A 14,764-nucleotide genomic window follows, 5' to 3' on the forward strand; every position below is an offset into this window, starting at 1 on the left:
TATTTGGCAACATTTTCGATTTGTTAAAATTTTCTACAAATTTAGATATTCCCCCCTCCCCAACTTCCTTCCTACAAGAACCAAGGCGGCATAAGGGGGGAGGAATAACTTAAGCCTAATTGTTAAACTACATATAATAAATTCGGTTTTCACCAGTCAACGTTTATTTTTAAGAGTATTTGACAAAGTAGAGGTATATCACCGGAATTTCTTTGATTTGGGCGGAATTTTGCAAATTAGGCTTAGCAAATTAGGGCCTAAATTAAACCTATTTACAAATATAAACTCGGGGAAGTTAGGGTTAAGGAAACTTACAATTATAGTTATTGAAAATTACAATTATAGTTATTGAAAATTACAATTATAGTTATTGAAAATTAGGCTTAATAAGTTTGAAACTGAAAACACGTGACTCCACGAGGTTAGGGTTAAGAAAAATTCCAATTCTATTTATTGAAAATTAGGCTTAATAAGTTTGAAACTGAAAACACGTGACTCGACGAGGTTAGGGTAAAGAAAAATTCCAATTATAGTTATTGAAAACTAGACTTAACAAGTTTGAAACCGAAAACACGTGACTCCACGTGGTTAGGGTTAAGAACACGTTAGGCTTAGGGAGTGTGTGTTTTAAAAATTTAAAACGAAATATTATTTTTAGCTAACCAAAAACATTAAAAAAAACTAAAACCCTCCAATATATAAAACGATAATAATATGATGTCTCCTTACAACCGAGCGAGAAAAATATTTACGTTATCAAAATATCTTAAAAGATGATGGACGGATAATATAGTTTCATAAGGCAAGAAGATACGACGGATACCCAACCAAGGCTTAGATGAAATCAAAAATAAATTGATAATTTGCCGACCCATCATCCCGAGAATCAGTTTATATTAAAATTGACATACAACCGTCCCACTAAGACGTCTCCTCCCGTGATACAATCTTAAGAAAACGTTAAATCAAATTTAAAATAGACCTAAGCCTAACTCTCTCTCCCTCTTTGAAAAATAAAGGCCACTTTGTTTAATTCGCTTCGTTTGACAATCGGAGACCATGGCAATGCAACAAGGAGCATTGGAATGAAGTAGGAATATTGAAAAAAAGAAAATGGTGATATTACTCTTCAAGAGAGAGATTTGGAATGGCCTTACAGAGAAAGTTGATTGAACTCTGAATCTCCAGAGCTTTTAGCATTGGAACTTCAACTTGGGAAGCATAGTTTCGTTCCTAGTTTAGCTTCCAGTAAAAAAGAAAAAAAAAATGTTTTAACTTTTAAAGAGCCGATTCCAGTTTCAAAAAAAAAAAATATTTTTTTTATAATATTAAAACGAGAAGTCAATCGTCTATTCAGAATAACTTTAAATATAAACAAACACTTAACATTTCTCGGTCCTTTAGGCAATGCCAGGAATGCTTTTTATGGGTCCTAAATTTACAAATTGTATTTAAAACCTGGGGATTATAACTCCCTAATCTAACTTGTAATAAAGGTGCACGCGATGTCTAAGAATATTACGTAGACTGTAGTATAAATTCCGTCTGCTTATTGCACCAAGGCCCAGATAAATAATTACGTGAAAAGATTAAGGGAAAAAGTTCTAATCTTGATTCCTTCGAAAAGGGTTTGAAATTAGGCCTAACTTCAAAGGATGCTTCATTATAATTATAATTAAAAGAGCTTCATTTAGATTAGATTAAGATCTTAATTAGTTATGACTAAAGCTTCATTTCCGGTTATTAGGCCGTGTTGACGTCATGAACATCAAATAGAGAAAGGCAGTACCTTATTTTGATTTGTAAACAAAATCTACCACAAATTACTTAAAAAGAAAATGTAATATTCGACACAATCCGTTGAAAAAACGAAGTCGGATTTATAAATAGAAAATAATTGGAATTTCATACACATAACAAGCACATAAACAAACAAACACGATCTCATTCTTCCTTTGTAATTCAATGATAGCGTAATATTTAATTCGGTCTAAATCATGGGTTGAAAACCTTGGACTTATTTTTCTCGATAAATATTGAATTAGAAACATCTGTACCAACTTCCTAACCTAAACTAAACTAAAAAAGATCACCAACAAAACCGATTCAAGTCTGCCAATTTCAAATAATAATAAAAAAAAAAATATTATATCTTAACAAAGACTAGTTTAAATCAAGACTAGTATCATAAGTTTATAAGATATGTTCTATAAGTATGACATTACCTATACTTCACAGACTATACTAGACTTACAACTCGAGCTAGTTCGAGAACGACAAGCGAGAACTGAAGTCATAAACTCGGTGGTTAATTTTGCAGGACTTCCATCTAGGTCCTATTTAGTCTGAACTAAGCCTTAGACAGCACCTTAACACCAGGCGTCGCTTTACCCTGAATCTATGACCTACCTCCCTCACTTCATGACAAGCTCCAGTTTCTAAGTTACCAGTGACAAACTTATGGAACATTTCTTATGAGCTTATGGTAGTATTGAAATATTTACTTTTTATAGAGTAATTTTTACATAAAAGCTCAAGTAAAAGGAATGAACCTAAAAATAAAGGCGAGCGAATAGAAACTAGTTTTCGTATACCGGTTAAATATAATACTCGAGCAATATTTACGGGGTTATTAACACAATATATTTAAAAAAGCTGAAACCTCTTTTTTTTTGCGTAACTTAGCGTGGTATTTTTACAGAGAGGTTTTTTTCCATATTTCTGTCGGATAAGCGATATTCAAATTCGCTAACCCTAACTTCCGTAAGAGGAAGAAGTCTTTAGCCATTGAAAGAGAGGTTGGATACTATTCTATTAAACTTGTTATCTTTGGAGCGAAAATTGGGACAGTTTATTTTTTTTTTAAATTATTAAATATCTGATTTTCTAGTGGAAAACTTGAATTTTTTTATGAAAACGTTTCCAGGGTTCATACAACATTTGGGAAACAAATTTCCCTGAGATTTCCAGTTTTTCCCCATATGCTTCCCTGGGTTTCTCAGGTTTTTCTCGTATATGGAGTATACTATGGAGCAAATGTTAACGAAGGAGTGGGGGACGGGGACAAATAGGACTATTACATAATCAAAGGACATCCCCGTATCTCTAGTAGAACCACAGTTATGAGCCTCCAAAGTTTAGTGTAATGTTAATCCTATGGAGGGGGGTATGTTCACGAACATTTTGCTTAATTACTCGGCCCCTGTTTGACGCAGATTTCCCTGAATTTTACTAAAAATTATAAATTTCCCTGAGGTTTTTGTCGACTATTTAGTTCCATGATTTTTCCAGGTTTTCCCTGTTTTCCAGGTTTGTACGAACCCTGGACTTTCAAACTTCTGATAGTCCAGGGTTTTGTACGACTTTCAAACTTCTGACAGTCAAATTCTAGTGAAAATGTATCATTTCCCTCAATTTACTTTTTGAAAACGTACAAGTATCCAGCTCCTCTAGTAGGTTGTAGGTTTTTCGTAGTCGCATTTCATTTCACCCTATCTATGTTGGAGTATGTAACCCAAGTTTAAGGAACTCTGACAGTGGTAACTATGGAAACCATAGAACGCCACTGTCAGAGTAGGGACAAACTCTCTCTCTCTGAAGGGTCTCTCCGTGCCATGCTTGTCAGGAAAGTCCACCGCTTCAACATTTATAATAAATCTGTCAATTCAATTAGAAATAGTGCAGAGAATTTGAAGGTTCATTCAAAATATGTTCCCGATGTAACGTTACTAAACCTCTGGCCTTTATTGCATCAAACAGCTTTCACGTATCCATGAATTAACGCTATTATGCCATGAAAATTGAACTGCGGATTTTAGATATTATAAATTAACGATTTTGATTAGAAAATGTACCTTATATCTCCATTTTGTTTGCCACAAGGGACACTGTTTTCAATTTAAGATTGGAGTCAGTATTTTACGGATAACCCCCTTAAATTTAATAAAGAAACAGATTTAGACAATTATTTCTAATTTAATTAAGGGGTCATATCTATCGAAAACAGTGACCCTTAGGTCAAAATGGAGATAGAAGTTATACATTTTCGACTCAAAATCGATTTGCTAAAGAACACTACGCCCTTAATTTATGGCAGACTCATCGGAAACACCCTGTATGTTACCAATAAAAAACGATTTGATATTCACATTTGAAAATATTGGCAGGTGGTAATAACCAGTGATACCAGATGATATTGACGAAACTAAAGGTTTATAAACGATAGCGTTATAACGTGACACGAATTGCTAATCGAGAAATTTTATCGCTCGCAGCGGGAATAGGACCATAAGTTTATTTTTTAGCCGGAATAAATACAGCTACTAAGAATAATTGTGCCTAATTTCTCCCCTTTGTTAATGTCTACGTGGGGTTTGTGGGCGGGCTTGAGAACTTACTACACGTTACGCTTAATAATTCTGACGTCCTACTAACTGTAATTTCATTGGTTGGTGGGTAGGAACATTAGTTCCTAGATGCATGTGCAAATTTCAACGCGCAGTGAGATAGATTGTTCGTTAACTAAAAGTCGTAATATATTATGATTAGTCTATAGTTCTTCCCACAAACTCCACCCCTAGACACGTTCCGATAAATGGCTTCGACATTATTCCAAGTAGCTATGTATGTATTCCCGTTATTATAAATAAGATGAAAAATAAGTAACGTTTCCAAATTAAAAGCATATCTTCCAAACTTTAATTCACTTTCCCTTGGTTTTTGTTTTTACAAACTTCAAAACAGCTTAATTAAAACAGGTTTAAAACTAAGTATCAACACCGTCCCTAATCTAACACTAATTTATTTAATTAAAATGTCTACGCAAACAGTGTACTTGCCAAGAAATTTGATCCAATTAGGTTGGTCTAACCTTTATATAAAACAATAAATTTACTCTACTAACTTTGTGCCCGAAACAGACAAAATTATTAACGGTTCCAATTAAGTTGAATTGTTACGAGTGCGAAAAAAAAAGGTTTTCTTTTTCTAACTATTTGGAAAATACAAAAAAAAAATTACGGCTATATTGCCCAAGAAACGTTCTTCACATATAGACTTTTGTTTTTTTGTAAGAAAAATTAATAGAAATGCATCAAAAACCGGTTGAAAGTGTAGGCCTAGTTAATAAAAAGGCCGAAAGAAGTTTTCTTTTTTAATTTATCTACTTATTTGCGCAATTCCCAATATTCTCATTATCCCCGACCAAATTTTGCCAATATCCCTGGGACCATTTTAAGGTGTTTAAACAGAGCCCACTTTGATCAGACCAAATTGCTCGAAGCAAGGTCTTCAAATCCCTGACTTTTTAGGGAAAAAACTTTAAATTCCTGACCAATCCCTGACTTTTTAGGGGAAAAAAAAAGAACTTCATATCCCTAACTTATTCCACCCATTTTCCAAATCCATGAGCCCTGGACTTATCTAGGTTCATTACAGGGTCCAGGGAGCACATTATTTTTGTGCTCACTGGTTCATTACGAATCCTGTATCAAGAATACATACATCTACTTGGAATAATTATGTAGTCATTTTCTCAACGTATCTAGACGTATTTTACAGTAAGAGCTAGACTAATAACTAAAATTGTTACTATAGACCAACTTTTCAAACAGAAAAAAATAAAAAATAAAGAAACGCAGTACGAAAAGCCGACGTCTCAAGGCCTCGACAAAACTAACCAATATGGAAGTTTATTAAAAGCACTTCAAAACGATCTGAAAAAAACCTTTTTTCATTTCTTTCTTTCTTCATTTGCGCAATTTTTTTTATTTAATGTTGGGGGGGGGGCGAAGGGGGAGAGAATTAAAGATGGAATAGGGGGTGGGTGGGTGGAAACGAACTTATATTTGTTAAAGAACACTTTAACTGAAAAATTGCTCCCGTCTGATTTACAACAGAAAAAAATTAAGATGGTTGCGTTATGACGATGGGTATAGCAACCGCCTGTGTTTCTAAGGGTACAGCCATAAATAATAAACGGTAGACGAAAAAAAAAAAAGGAAAAAAAATCACGGGCCTGGCTACCATTATATCCCAAAAATATCCCATTTCGTTTTTTTTTATATTAACTTGGCTTCATTTTTTTTTGGACTGACAGAGGAGCAGGACATAAGTTCAACAAAAAATTGTATTTTTTGTTTAATTTTTATTAAAAAAAAATAATCGTATAAATAATGAATATGGATTGCAGACGTCAGTATAGGGACTTGGCAATTCGGGCTTAACTCCGCCCCCAGCGCCATTTTGGTATTTTTTTTTTTTTTTTACAGAATGAAAGCTAATTAAGCCCCTCATAATGGTATGTTTTTAGGATTAGTGGAAGGTAGCCTGACGTTTGATGACGGAGTAATGCCAAGTCCCTATTGGGATACGATGCAATCTCCTCCCAAATCTCTAAGTATCATAGCAGCAAACCATAAAGGTTCCCTTCCCAGTGTCGCCTCTATTTTTGAGAAGATACGAGCGGTTAACTTTGCTAGACTGTGCCTACGTCACGTGGTGCTAATAGTCCAATATAAATTTTATACCCCAGCGTCGTCTGCTACAAAGATAGGCAGTTTACCTTACACCTAAGCTCCAGAAAGTTAACAGCTAATAATTTATTTAAAATTGTAAATAGACTCGAATTCCCAAATGTTCATTATTTTATACGCTATTTCTAGTAAAAAATAGATTTAATTCATATCATGAATTCATAGAAATAGGACATATTATTTTTTACTGAATTTTCCGACACCTCGGAAGCCGCACCAAATTTTCAGGGTCCTTTTTTTTGCGCGCTTTTCAGATCCAAGATCGGCGCAGTCGAGAGAGAGAGAGAGAAGAAAACTCCCAGAGAGAAGAAAAAAATAATTTCAAGGGCGCTACTTCTACGCCAGTAACAGAAAAAAACTCAAATAAAAAACAAGATTTTTCGCCCCTCCCCAATTCACCCGCTTTAAGATGACGTTAGGGACACATGACATTTACCGTCAGAGATTGAAAACTTTATTTTTTTTTTATGCAAGCATTATGTATATTAAAGATAAAATAGTCTTAATATAAAAAAATGAATATCCTAGACTACGGAGTAGGGTATAAAAATGGAAACTCTGGTTAGATTTAATTCAAAATGTCAATTTTTGCAGTGTCGTCGCCGGATTATTTTTATCAAATAACCTTGAATATATTTTTTTTCTTAACGGGGGCCTTTATGGCAATTGGTCTATTCAGTAAATTAGCCAGCCACTTTTGACTTTTAGAGATAGCAAAGACGAGATTTTTCACCAACCCAAAAAGAAAAACAAAAATTAAGCAATTGAAAACGATAGTCTTTTGAAGTTTTTTAGAGTTTAGATACTTGAGAACCAGAAATTTGTTGCAATTTGAATATTTGAGAGCCAATTTAAAGAAAATTTACGACTTTTCCCGTCCCCCCTATGCAATCTTTTATAAGCAATCTACAGTATTTTACAGACCCTAAATAAAAATTATTATTACGACATTTGTGTACGTATTATTAATTTATATCTACACGTGTCCACGAGAATCATAATGGGAGGCCCGGTCGGTAAACGTAACGTACCCAAACAAACGCGGCGACTACGGACTCGGGGTACAGTACAGGAGGGCGCGTCTTTGTTTTTATTTTAACTACACTAGCATAAAATAGCTAAGCCTAACCAAGCAACGAACTAGACACGCTGAGAGTATCTTCTCCCACTTCTATGGTATATTATCCCCCCTTAATCTTGATAAAAGATCTCAAAACAGACAATGACAACCGTCTAGCTAGTTACGTTAGGAAAAATACTATTTTTTTACAACCATCAATGAGGATATGTCATATTTCTCCGACTGTCACCACGATATATATATAAAAAAAGGCCAAAGACTAGACAAACACACGGCATTACGACAACATATTACACACGCGCACAAACATACCGCGTTTAAAAATAACGCTAGGTTGGTTTATTACCTTTTAAGGTAGTCTTTCCGAGATGTTTAGATTAGTATGGAGATTGTCGAGACCTCTTTGACGATACGCTTGAAAGGATATCCCGGAGTTAATTTTACTAATATTTTAAATTAAGTTTAAGTGACACTGCTATTAGACGGCAAAGTCGAAATCGAAGAGATTTTCGCGGCCATTGCTTGGTTACGGTCTTCTAGGCGAAAGGGAGAGTTTTCTCTCTCTCTACGTAACGTTAGCGTCGGCGGGGATACTTTTTATAGGCGCCAAGTTTTCCCGGTTTTTTTCGCGATAAACGCGCCAATTTTAGGACAAATAACGCTTATACCAAGCCGACTAAGTAACTGACAATGGTACTAGAGTATTGTCATATTAGACGCTTTGTCACAAATAGAATCGGGCACCTGGGAACAAATTCGACGGTGACTGTCTCTGTCACATTCACACACCACACACTCCGCGAGCGCGGGCTGGCTTCTGAACTTGAAAATCCTTAATTCGTCCCCCTTCCGCCCCCCTTTGACCTCTAAAATTCTTTCCCTCCCTATTTTTTGGCCCCTCATTGACCTTGACATATTGAAGGCGCTAGTATCGAGCATGGCGCCGAGTAGCGGTTGTCTTTGGAAAGTGAGAGTTAGGGCTAGCGCGACATCTACCAATCATTTTACGATTACGCAATGCACAATATACACTTTGAGCGGCTTGGTTTCCTCATAAATTTTAATTTGAAAACCCACTTTATGGATTATAAAATTAGGTATAGTGTTTGAGTGGCTTGTAAGGGTGTAATATTTACCTCGATTTCAAACCATTTATCCGATTATGTTTTAATTTTTTTGTGCTGATGCAATGTAACAAAGAACACATTAACATGAATAATTTCATGTTAACATACAAGAACTAGTTAAATATGCGGGACGGACAAAGATCAGCACCACCTTAGGAAAAAGAGCGGGCCTACAAAGCAATCTTAGAACCAGTAAAGTTACAGAAAACCGGTTTTTTCTACGTGTTCTAAGGTTGGTTTCAACTATAGAGTGGTACTGAGAGGGGTGGAGCTACGGGCACGTGACGTCTATATTGGTAGTCTAAATTGTATGGCCTGAGCTGACGACTTCCAATATGGTCGCCCAAAACCGATGTAAGAGATAGTGGAGGCATGGTGGAGGGTATGACGTCACGAGAAAGTTCGTGGTAGCAGACTATAGCCAACTTTGTTATTTGGCCAAGTTCACACTCAAAAATGGACACACACAGGCTCCGTTCATATTTCCAATGTTCATCATTTTATTAATTCATTTGATTTTTATCTTCAGACATCACAGTTTTATAAACTAGACGAAAGGTTTTTACGGACTATTCTTTGTTTGTTTTTTTAGGCGGCTTCATTTAAAAAAAATAAGTACTCTACAATAAAGCGAATAAATTAAAAACCTGTGAAACGATGTTGTAATTAAACAACAAGATTAAAAAAAATGTTGTTTAAAAGGTTGCATTGTGTAACAGAAGTAACCTACGTTATTATTAAGGAATTATATAATTCAAAAATGGTCCAATAGTTGGGGGAAAAAACAATCATTTCAATTAAAGTAATTAATACGAAATACTTAATTAGTATTTCCCTAATTTAATATTATTATTATAATAATTAGATATAAATTGTCTACGAAATTTCTTTAAACCTATCATAAATTAAATGCCTAATTACTAAATAAAGTTAATAATAGTAGGATTAAAAATAAGTGTTTTGTTTTAGCTTTGTACTGAATGTAGTTAGTTTATTCCTAATTAAAATTAAATAACTCAATTAAAAATTACGCTGAAGCAGACGATTCTAAGCCTATAATTTGTGTTTTTCTGTGCAATGTGTGTCAGAGGGAACTAAAATTAAAAAAGGATATTGTTTCTAAGCCTATTTTATCCCTGTGAAAAATATATTCTCTACAATCTTTGGGGGGGGGGGGGGTCAGATCTAATTAATTTTAATTAACCAGCGTTAAATTAAATTAAAGTTATCTAACACTCGTCGGGTTATCTTACACTTAAATACATTTAACGGGTATTTCTTGTTTTGTAACCACGTTACCATCTAATGTTTTATACCTTATAATTTTTTTCAACTCTCCCTTCATTTTTGTACAGAGATTATATTATATATATATATATATATATATATTTTCATTTAATTTTAATTAAATGCCGGATTAATCGATCGTTATTTGTGTGTGTGTGTGTATGTGCAATGAGAGTTAGGTTTTGGGTAATTTTTCTACGTGTGTAGAACATTGTATTGTGTATATCTTTATCTAATTAAGTGTTTATGTGTCTTTGGGAAAAATTTTGGTATTCTAAAGGGTTTGTTTGTTTTTTTGTTTTCTTTTACCTAGTGATAAATGTTTTTCAAAAGGTTAAGGTTCATGTCATGTGTTTGGTTTTGAAAGATGATGCAAATATTCTCTCTCAGAAATAAATGAAATTGAGTTATCAAACTTTTATGAACACTTTTTCAAGAGATCAATAGTTCGTTCTAGCAGTGTAAGAAGAAGAAGAACATTTTTGATAACGTCTAATTTCATCTACTGTTTTTTTCGCTAACTATACTTAAAATGTGTATTGCCGCCCATAAAAGAATCCCTCAACTTTTCAAGCTTAATTATTAATAGCCATGAACTAGTAAAAGATAACCTCTCTACTGAAGAGCTTATTTTCCGATAAAATAACATGTTTTCTATGGGGGAAAACGCGTTCTCTATGGGGGAAAACCGTGTTCTCTATGGGGGAAAACCGTGTTCTCTATGGGGGAAAACCGTGTTCTCTATGGGGGAAAACCGTGTTCTCTATGGGGGAAAACCGTGTTCTCTATGGGGGAAAACCGTGTTCTCTATGGGGGAAAACCGTGTTCTCTGTGGGGAAAAACGCGTTTTCTGTGGGGAAAAACGCGTTTTCTGTGGGGAAAAACGCGTTTTCTGTGGGAAAAACGTGTTCTCCGTGGGAAAAACGTGTTCTCCATGGGAAAAACGTGTTCTCTATGAAGAAAAACGTGTTCTCTATGAAGAAAAACGTGTTCTCTATGAAGAAAAACGTGTTCTCTATGAAGAAAAACGTGTTCTCTATGAAGAAAAACGTGTTCTCTATGAAGAAAAACGTGTTCTCTATGAAGAAAAACGTGTTCTCTATGAAGAAAAACGTGTTCTCTATGAAGAAAAACGTGTTCTCTATGAAGAAAAACGTGTTCTCTATGAAGAAAAACGTGTTCTCTATGAAGAAAAACGTGTTCTCTATGAAGAAAAACGTGTTCTCTATGAAGAAAAACGTGTTCTCTATGAAGAAAAACGTGTTCTCTATGAAGAAAAACATGTTCTCTATGAAGAAAAACATGTTCTCTATGAAGAAAAACATGTTCTCTATGAAGAAAAACATGTTCTCTATGAAGAAAAACATGTTCTCTATGAAGAAAAACATGTTGTCTATGAAGAAAAACATGTTCTCTATGAAGAAAAACATGTTTTCTATCGAAAAATATGTTTAAACATAACGTTTAAATGGTATTTAAAGTAATTTCAATTCTGTAAGGTCTGTATTATAATTATTGAAATGCAATTTTACATAAAAAAAATAATAAACTAAAAGCCATATTGTAAACTTCGTTTCGCGTCAAGGTAACTTTTATTATGTTTTATAGACTTTGTGATGTGGAATTTTTGGTGTGAATTTTATGTATTAAAGTTGTTTTCTTAATCAATGTATATTTCAACATTGAATTGTTTGTTTTACGTAGAAAAAACATTTCAAAATAGTTGTGTTGTACGTGCGCTTATTAGGTATACCATTTTTTACGATCAATCTATCATTTCAAAGAGTAGAAATTTTGTTATGGGGGTTGATTAAAAGGTGTTTGTAATAATAATTAGTATTAATTCAGTTAAAAATTGTACGGAAATATCTTTTTTTTATCCATTGGGGAATTAAAAACGTAAAAACAAAAGAAGTAAAATATGTTTAATAAAAATAAAGTAAGAAGGTGGAAATAAAAAAAAAAAAACACAACTATTTAACGAGACTTCGAAGATTGTGTGATTTCTGATTTGTAAGATTTTATATTTCATTGTTTCAAGTGTATCATTTGTAAGGAAGGACACTTTTCCCGTATAATAAAGGTTTAGAAACGCGTGTAAACTGTGTTTGTTTGTTTGTTTGTTTATAGCAGTTGTATAAACTCAATCGTGTCACGAAATTAATTAATTGTAGGCTTAACATAAACGTTTGTAAAAATTTACCGAACGCGTTTTACCATTTCAGATCCAGCTGAAATGATAAAAAATATCTCCCTGGGGTAAATTTTTTAATTATTTATAATCGTGGAAGAAGAAGTAAGCCTCAATTAAGCGTCACTTGCAAAATTAACGGATTTTCTTCTAGGAGCTACCATATCGTAAACAGCAGCCCCAGATTCACTCCAATGTCTTCGATGACGCCCTCTTAACTCTATTTTACTCTCCCTGGGAATATTATCAGTCACCAAGCTAGACTGACGTTGGTGGTGGTGGTGATGGTTTCCTTCTTCCGCCCTTTCCATTTCATCCTCTTCTTCCTCGGAAAAGGCGGTACCTAAAGGCTGGGCAGCTTCTTCTACAGCCACGTTGTTACCTTCGCTCCAGCCAATGGCTGATAATCGATCGAGAGATATAATGGAAGACATGATTTCGCCCAATGTCAAGGCAGAGGGCTGTTCTAATTCTTTCCTCTCTCGTCTCGAAATTAAAAACCAATCCAAGAAGAATAGAAGACCGGAGGCGACTTTTAGGCCGGAACAAACCCCGATGTACCTATTGGATACAAAATGACACGCGTATTTCATTAAGCCTTTCAGTTCGAATCCCTGACATTTCAAGGTTATCCCAGAGGACACCGCCAACATTCTTGAACGGGTAAAACCGAGGGGGTAGACGCTCTGGATCTCTGTGTACACCTGAGTTCAAAAGAGTTCAGCTTTGACAGTGCATTGAGTTCAAATCCTTCGGAACTCAGAGTTCAGCTTTGACAGTACATTGAGTTCAAGACATATTGTACACTCCTTCGGAACTCAGAGTTCAGCTTTGACAGTACATTGAGTTCAAGACATATTGTACATTCCTTCGGAACTCAGAGTTCAGCTTTGACAGTACATTGAGTTCAAGACATATTGTACATTCCTTCGGAACTCAGAGTTCAGCTTTGACAGTACATTGAGTTCAAGACATATTGTACACTCCTTCGGAACTCAGAGTTCAGCTTTGACAGTACATTGAGTTCAAGACATATTGTACATTCCTTCGGAACTCAGAGTTCAGCTTTGACAGTACATTGAGTTCAAGACATATTGTACACTCCTTCGGAACTCAGAGTTCAGCTTTGACAGTACATTGAGTTCAGCTTTGACAGTACATTGAGTTCAAGACATATTGTACACCTGAGTTCTCAAGTGTCTACCCCCTCGGGTAAAACGATATAAAATAATGGCAAAAGACTGACCTGAGCCTGAACTGTTCGATATCATATAGTAAGCAGAAACCTCCTGGTCTTCCACAATGGGCTCTCCACAGAATACAAGTTGAATCGATGACATTTCCAAATAAAATTGGGGAAGGTATGTAACCGAACAACCTAAAGATGACAAACTGCATTCCGAGAGCAAAAGCCCTCTCCTCCTCTTCCACGGAACGCAACGTTATCATTAATAACGGCATCTGAGTAATGGACACAACCAGCGTCATAACAAAGAGTAAGACCATGAAGGCTGTCATGGCGTCGCAAACGTGGGGACAAGGACCCATTGTCGCTAAGGGAATGGCAGTCACCCCGTGATTTCTCGTATCGTTTGAAATAATACAAGCGCAATTGCTGTAGCTCTGAAAAAAATCCAAAAGAATGACGTGAAAAACGTTTAAAGAAACTGTATTTAGTATGAAAATAATAATAATAATAATCTTACATCTGGACGTTTCACGGCTTCAGCTCGACAACCAGCGTGACAAGGTGAAAAATAAGTTATTCCATTACTGCCACAAACTGGTTCAATGTGATTAGGACTGCAATGGCAACCCAGATTACAATCAGCAGTCAAGTTGACTTGAAATGTTGTCTCAATTTCGGAGCTTTGAACGTAAAAAAATAGAAGTTGAGAATCACTTTCCAATCTTACGACTCATTTTGCGTCTACAACCGAATCTTACTTGTTAAAATAAGGTTGGGTGGTCCCGGCCATACGTATATTATCGCAACCAAGAAAGTACAAGAGTGTATAAAGTCCCATACAAACGAGATTAAAGAAAAGGACACACTGTATGGCCCCTTTTGGTTTCATTTGGAATCTCTTTAGAATGTATCCTCCCATAAAGATACCGACACAAGCTCCTGGAATTGCTATTCCGCCTTTTTTAAAGTAAAAACCAACGGTGAACTTTTAATTACATATCCTTATAAAGAAACCAACCCATTTTAACCACACCACGTACCAGTGAAAACGTTCGCTTGACTTTTTCCAATACTAAATTGAGTTTCAAGATACTTTGGAAGAAAGACAACAAAACCACTGACAATGGCCAATTCCTTGAAATAATTTCACACATTGAACACTCTCTCACTCGGACACGTCAACAATTAGCCTTATTCCTGATCAGCGCCACCTACCCATAGCGGCGACTTTGAGAACTACTGTAATCGGCAAGCCAATCAGAAGTCGCTAAAATCTGGTGACGTCACTGACGGGCACTCTCGGGGTCTTACCAAAAATGACGTCACCAGATTTTAGCGACATCTGGTTGGCTTGCC

At 35.2% G+C, this 14,764-nt stretch overlaps 2 protein-coding genes across 4 annotated transcripts in view; both read right to left on the reverse strand.

Moving 5' to 3' along the window:
* Positions 1–8,476, reverse strand: part of LOC149717588 (solute carrier organic anion transporter family member 74D-like) — a 46,632-nt gene extending 38,156 nt beyond the window's left edge. Inside the window, exon 1 of the mRNA XM_089840202.1 lies at positions 7,961–8,476. The gene's annotated coding sequence lies outside the window, so the exon portion shown is untranslated. The remainder of the gene's footprint in view (positions 1–7,960) is intronic.
* A 741-nt stretch (positions 8,477–9,217) lies between these two features.
* The window catches only part of Oatp30B (Organic anion transporting polypeptide 30B), a 97,013-nt gene continuing 91,466 nt past the window's right edge, over positions 9,218–14,764 (reverse strand). For all 3 annotated transcript variants that reach the window (XM_089840222.1, XM_089840216.1, XM_089840226.1), the window contains 5 exons: positions 14,449–14,542; positions 14,167–14,365; positions 13,926–14,088; positions 13,466–13,842; positions 9,218–12,780 (listed from right to left, as the gene is read on the reverse strand). In XM_089840222.1, the coding sequence (XP_089696348.1) occupies positions 12,336–12,780; positions 13,466–13,842; positions 13,926–14,088; positions 14,167–14,365; positions 14,449–14,542 (1,278 nt within the window). In that variant the 3' untranslated portion in view covers positions 9,218–12,335. The remainder of the gene's footprint in view (positions 12,781–13,465; positions 13,843–13,925; positions 14,089–14,166; positions 14,366–14,448; positions 14,543–14,764) is intronic.

Source organism: Phalangium opilio, unplaced genomic scaffold (assembly GCF_054372755.1).
Source record: "Phalangium opilio isolate 3A_F unplaced genomic scaffold, DU_Popi_V2 ptg000003l_1, whole genome shotgun sequence".
In the NCBI taxonomy this organism is placed as follows: domain Eukaryota; kingdom Metazoa; phylum Arthropoda; class Arachnida; order Opiliones; family Phalangiidae; genus Phalangium; species Phalangium opilio.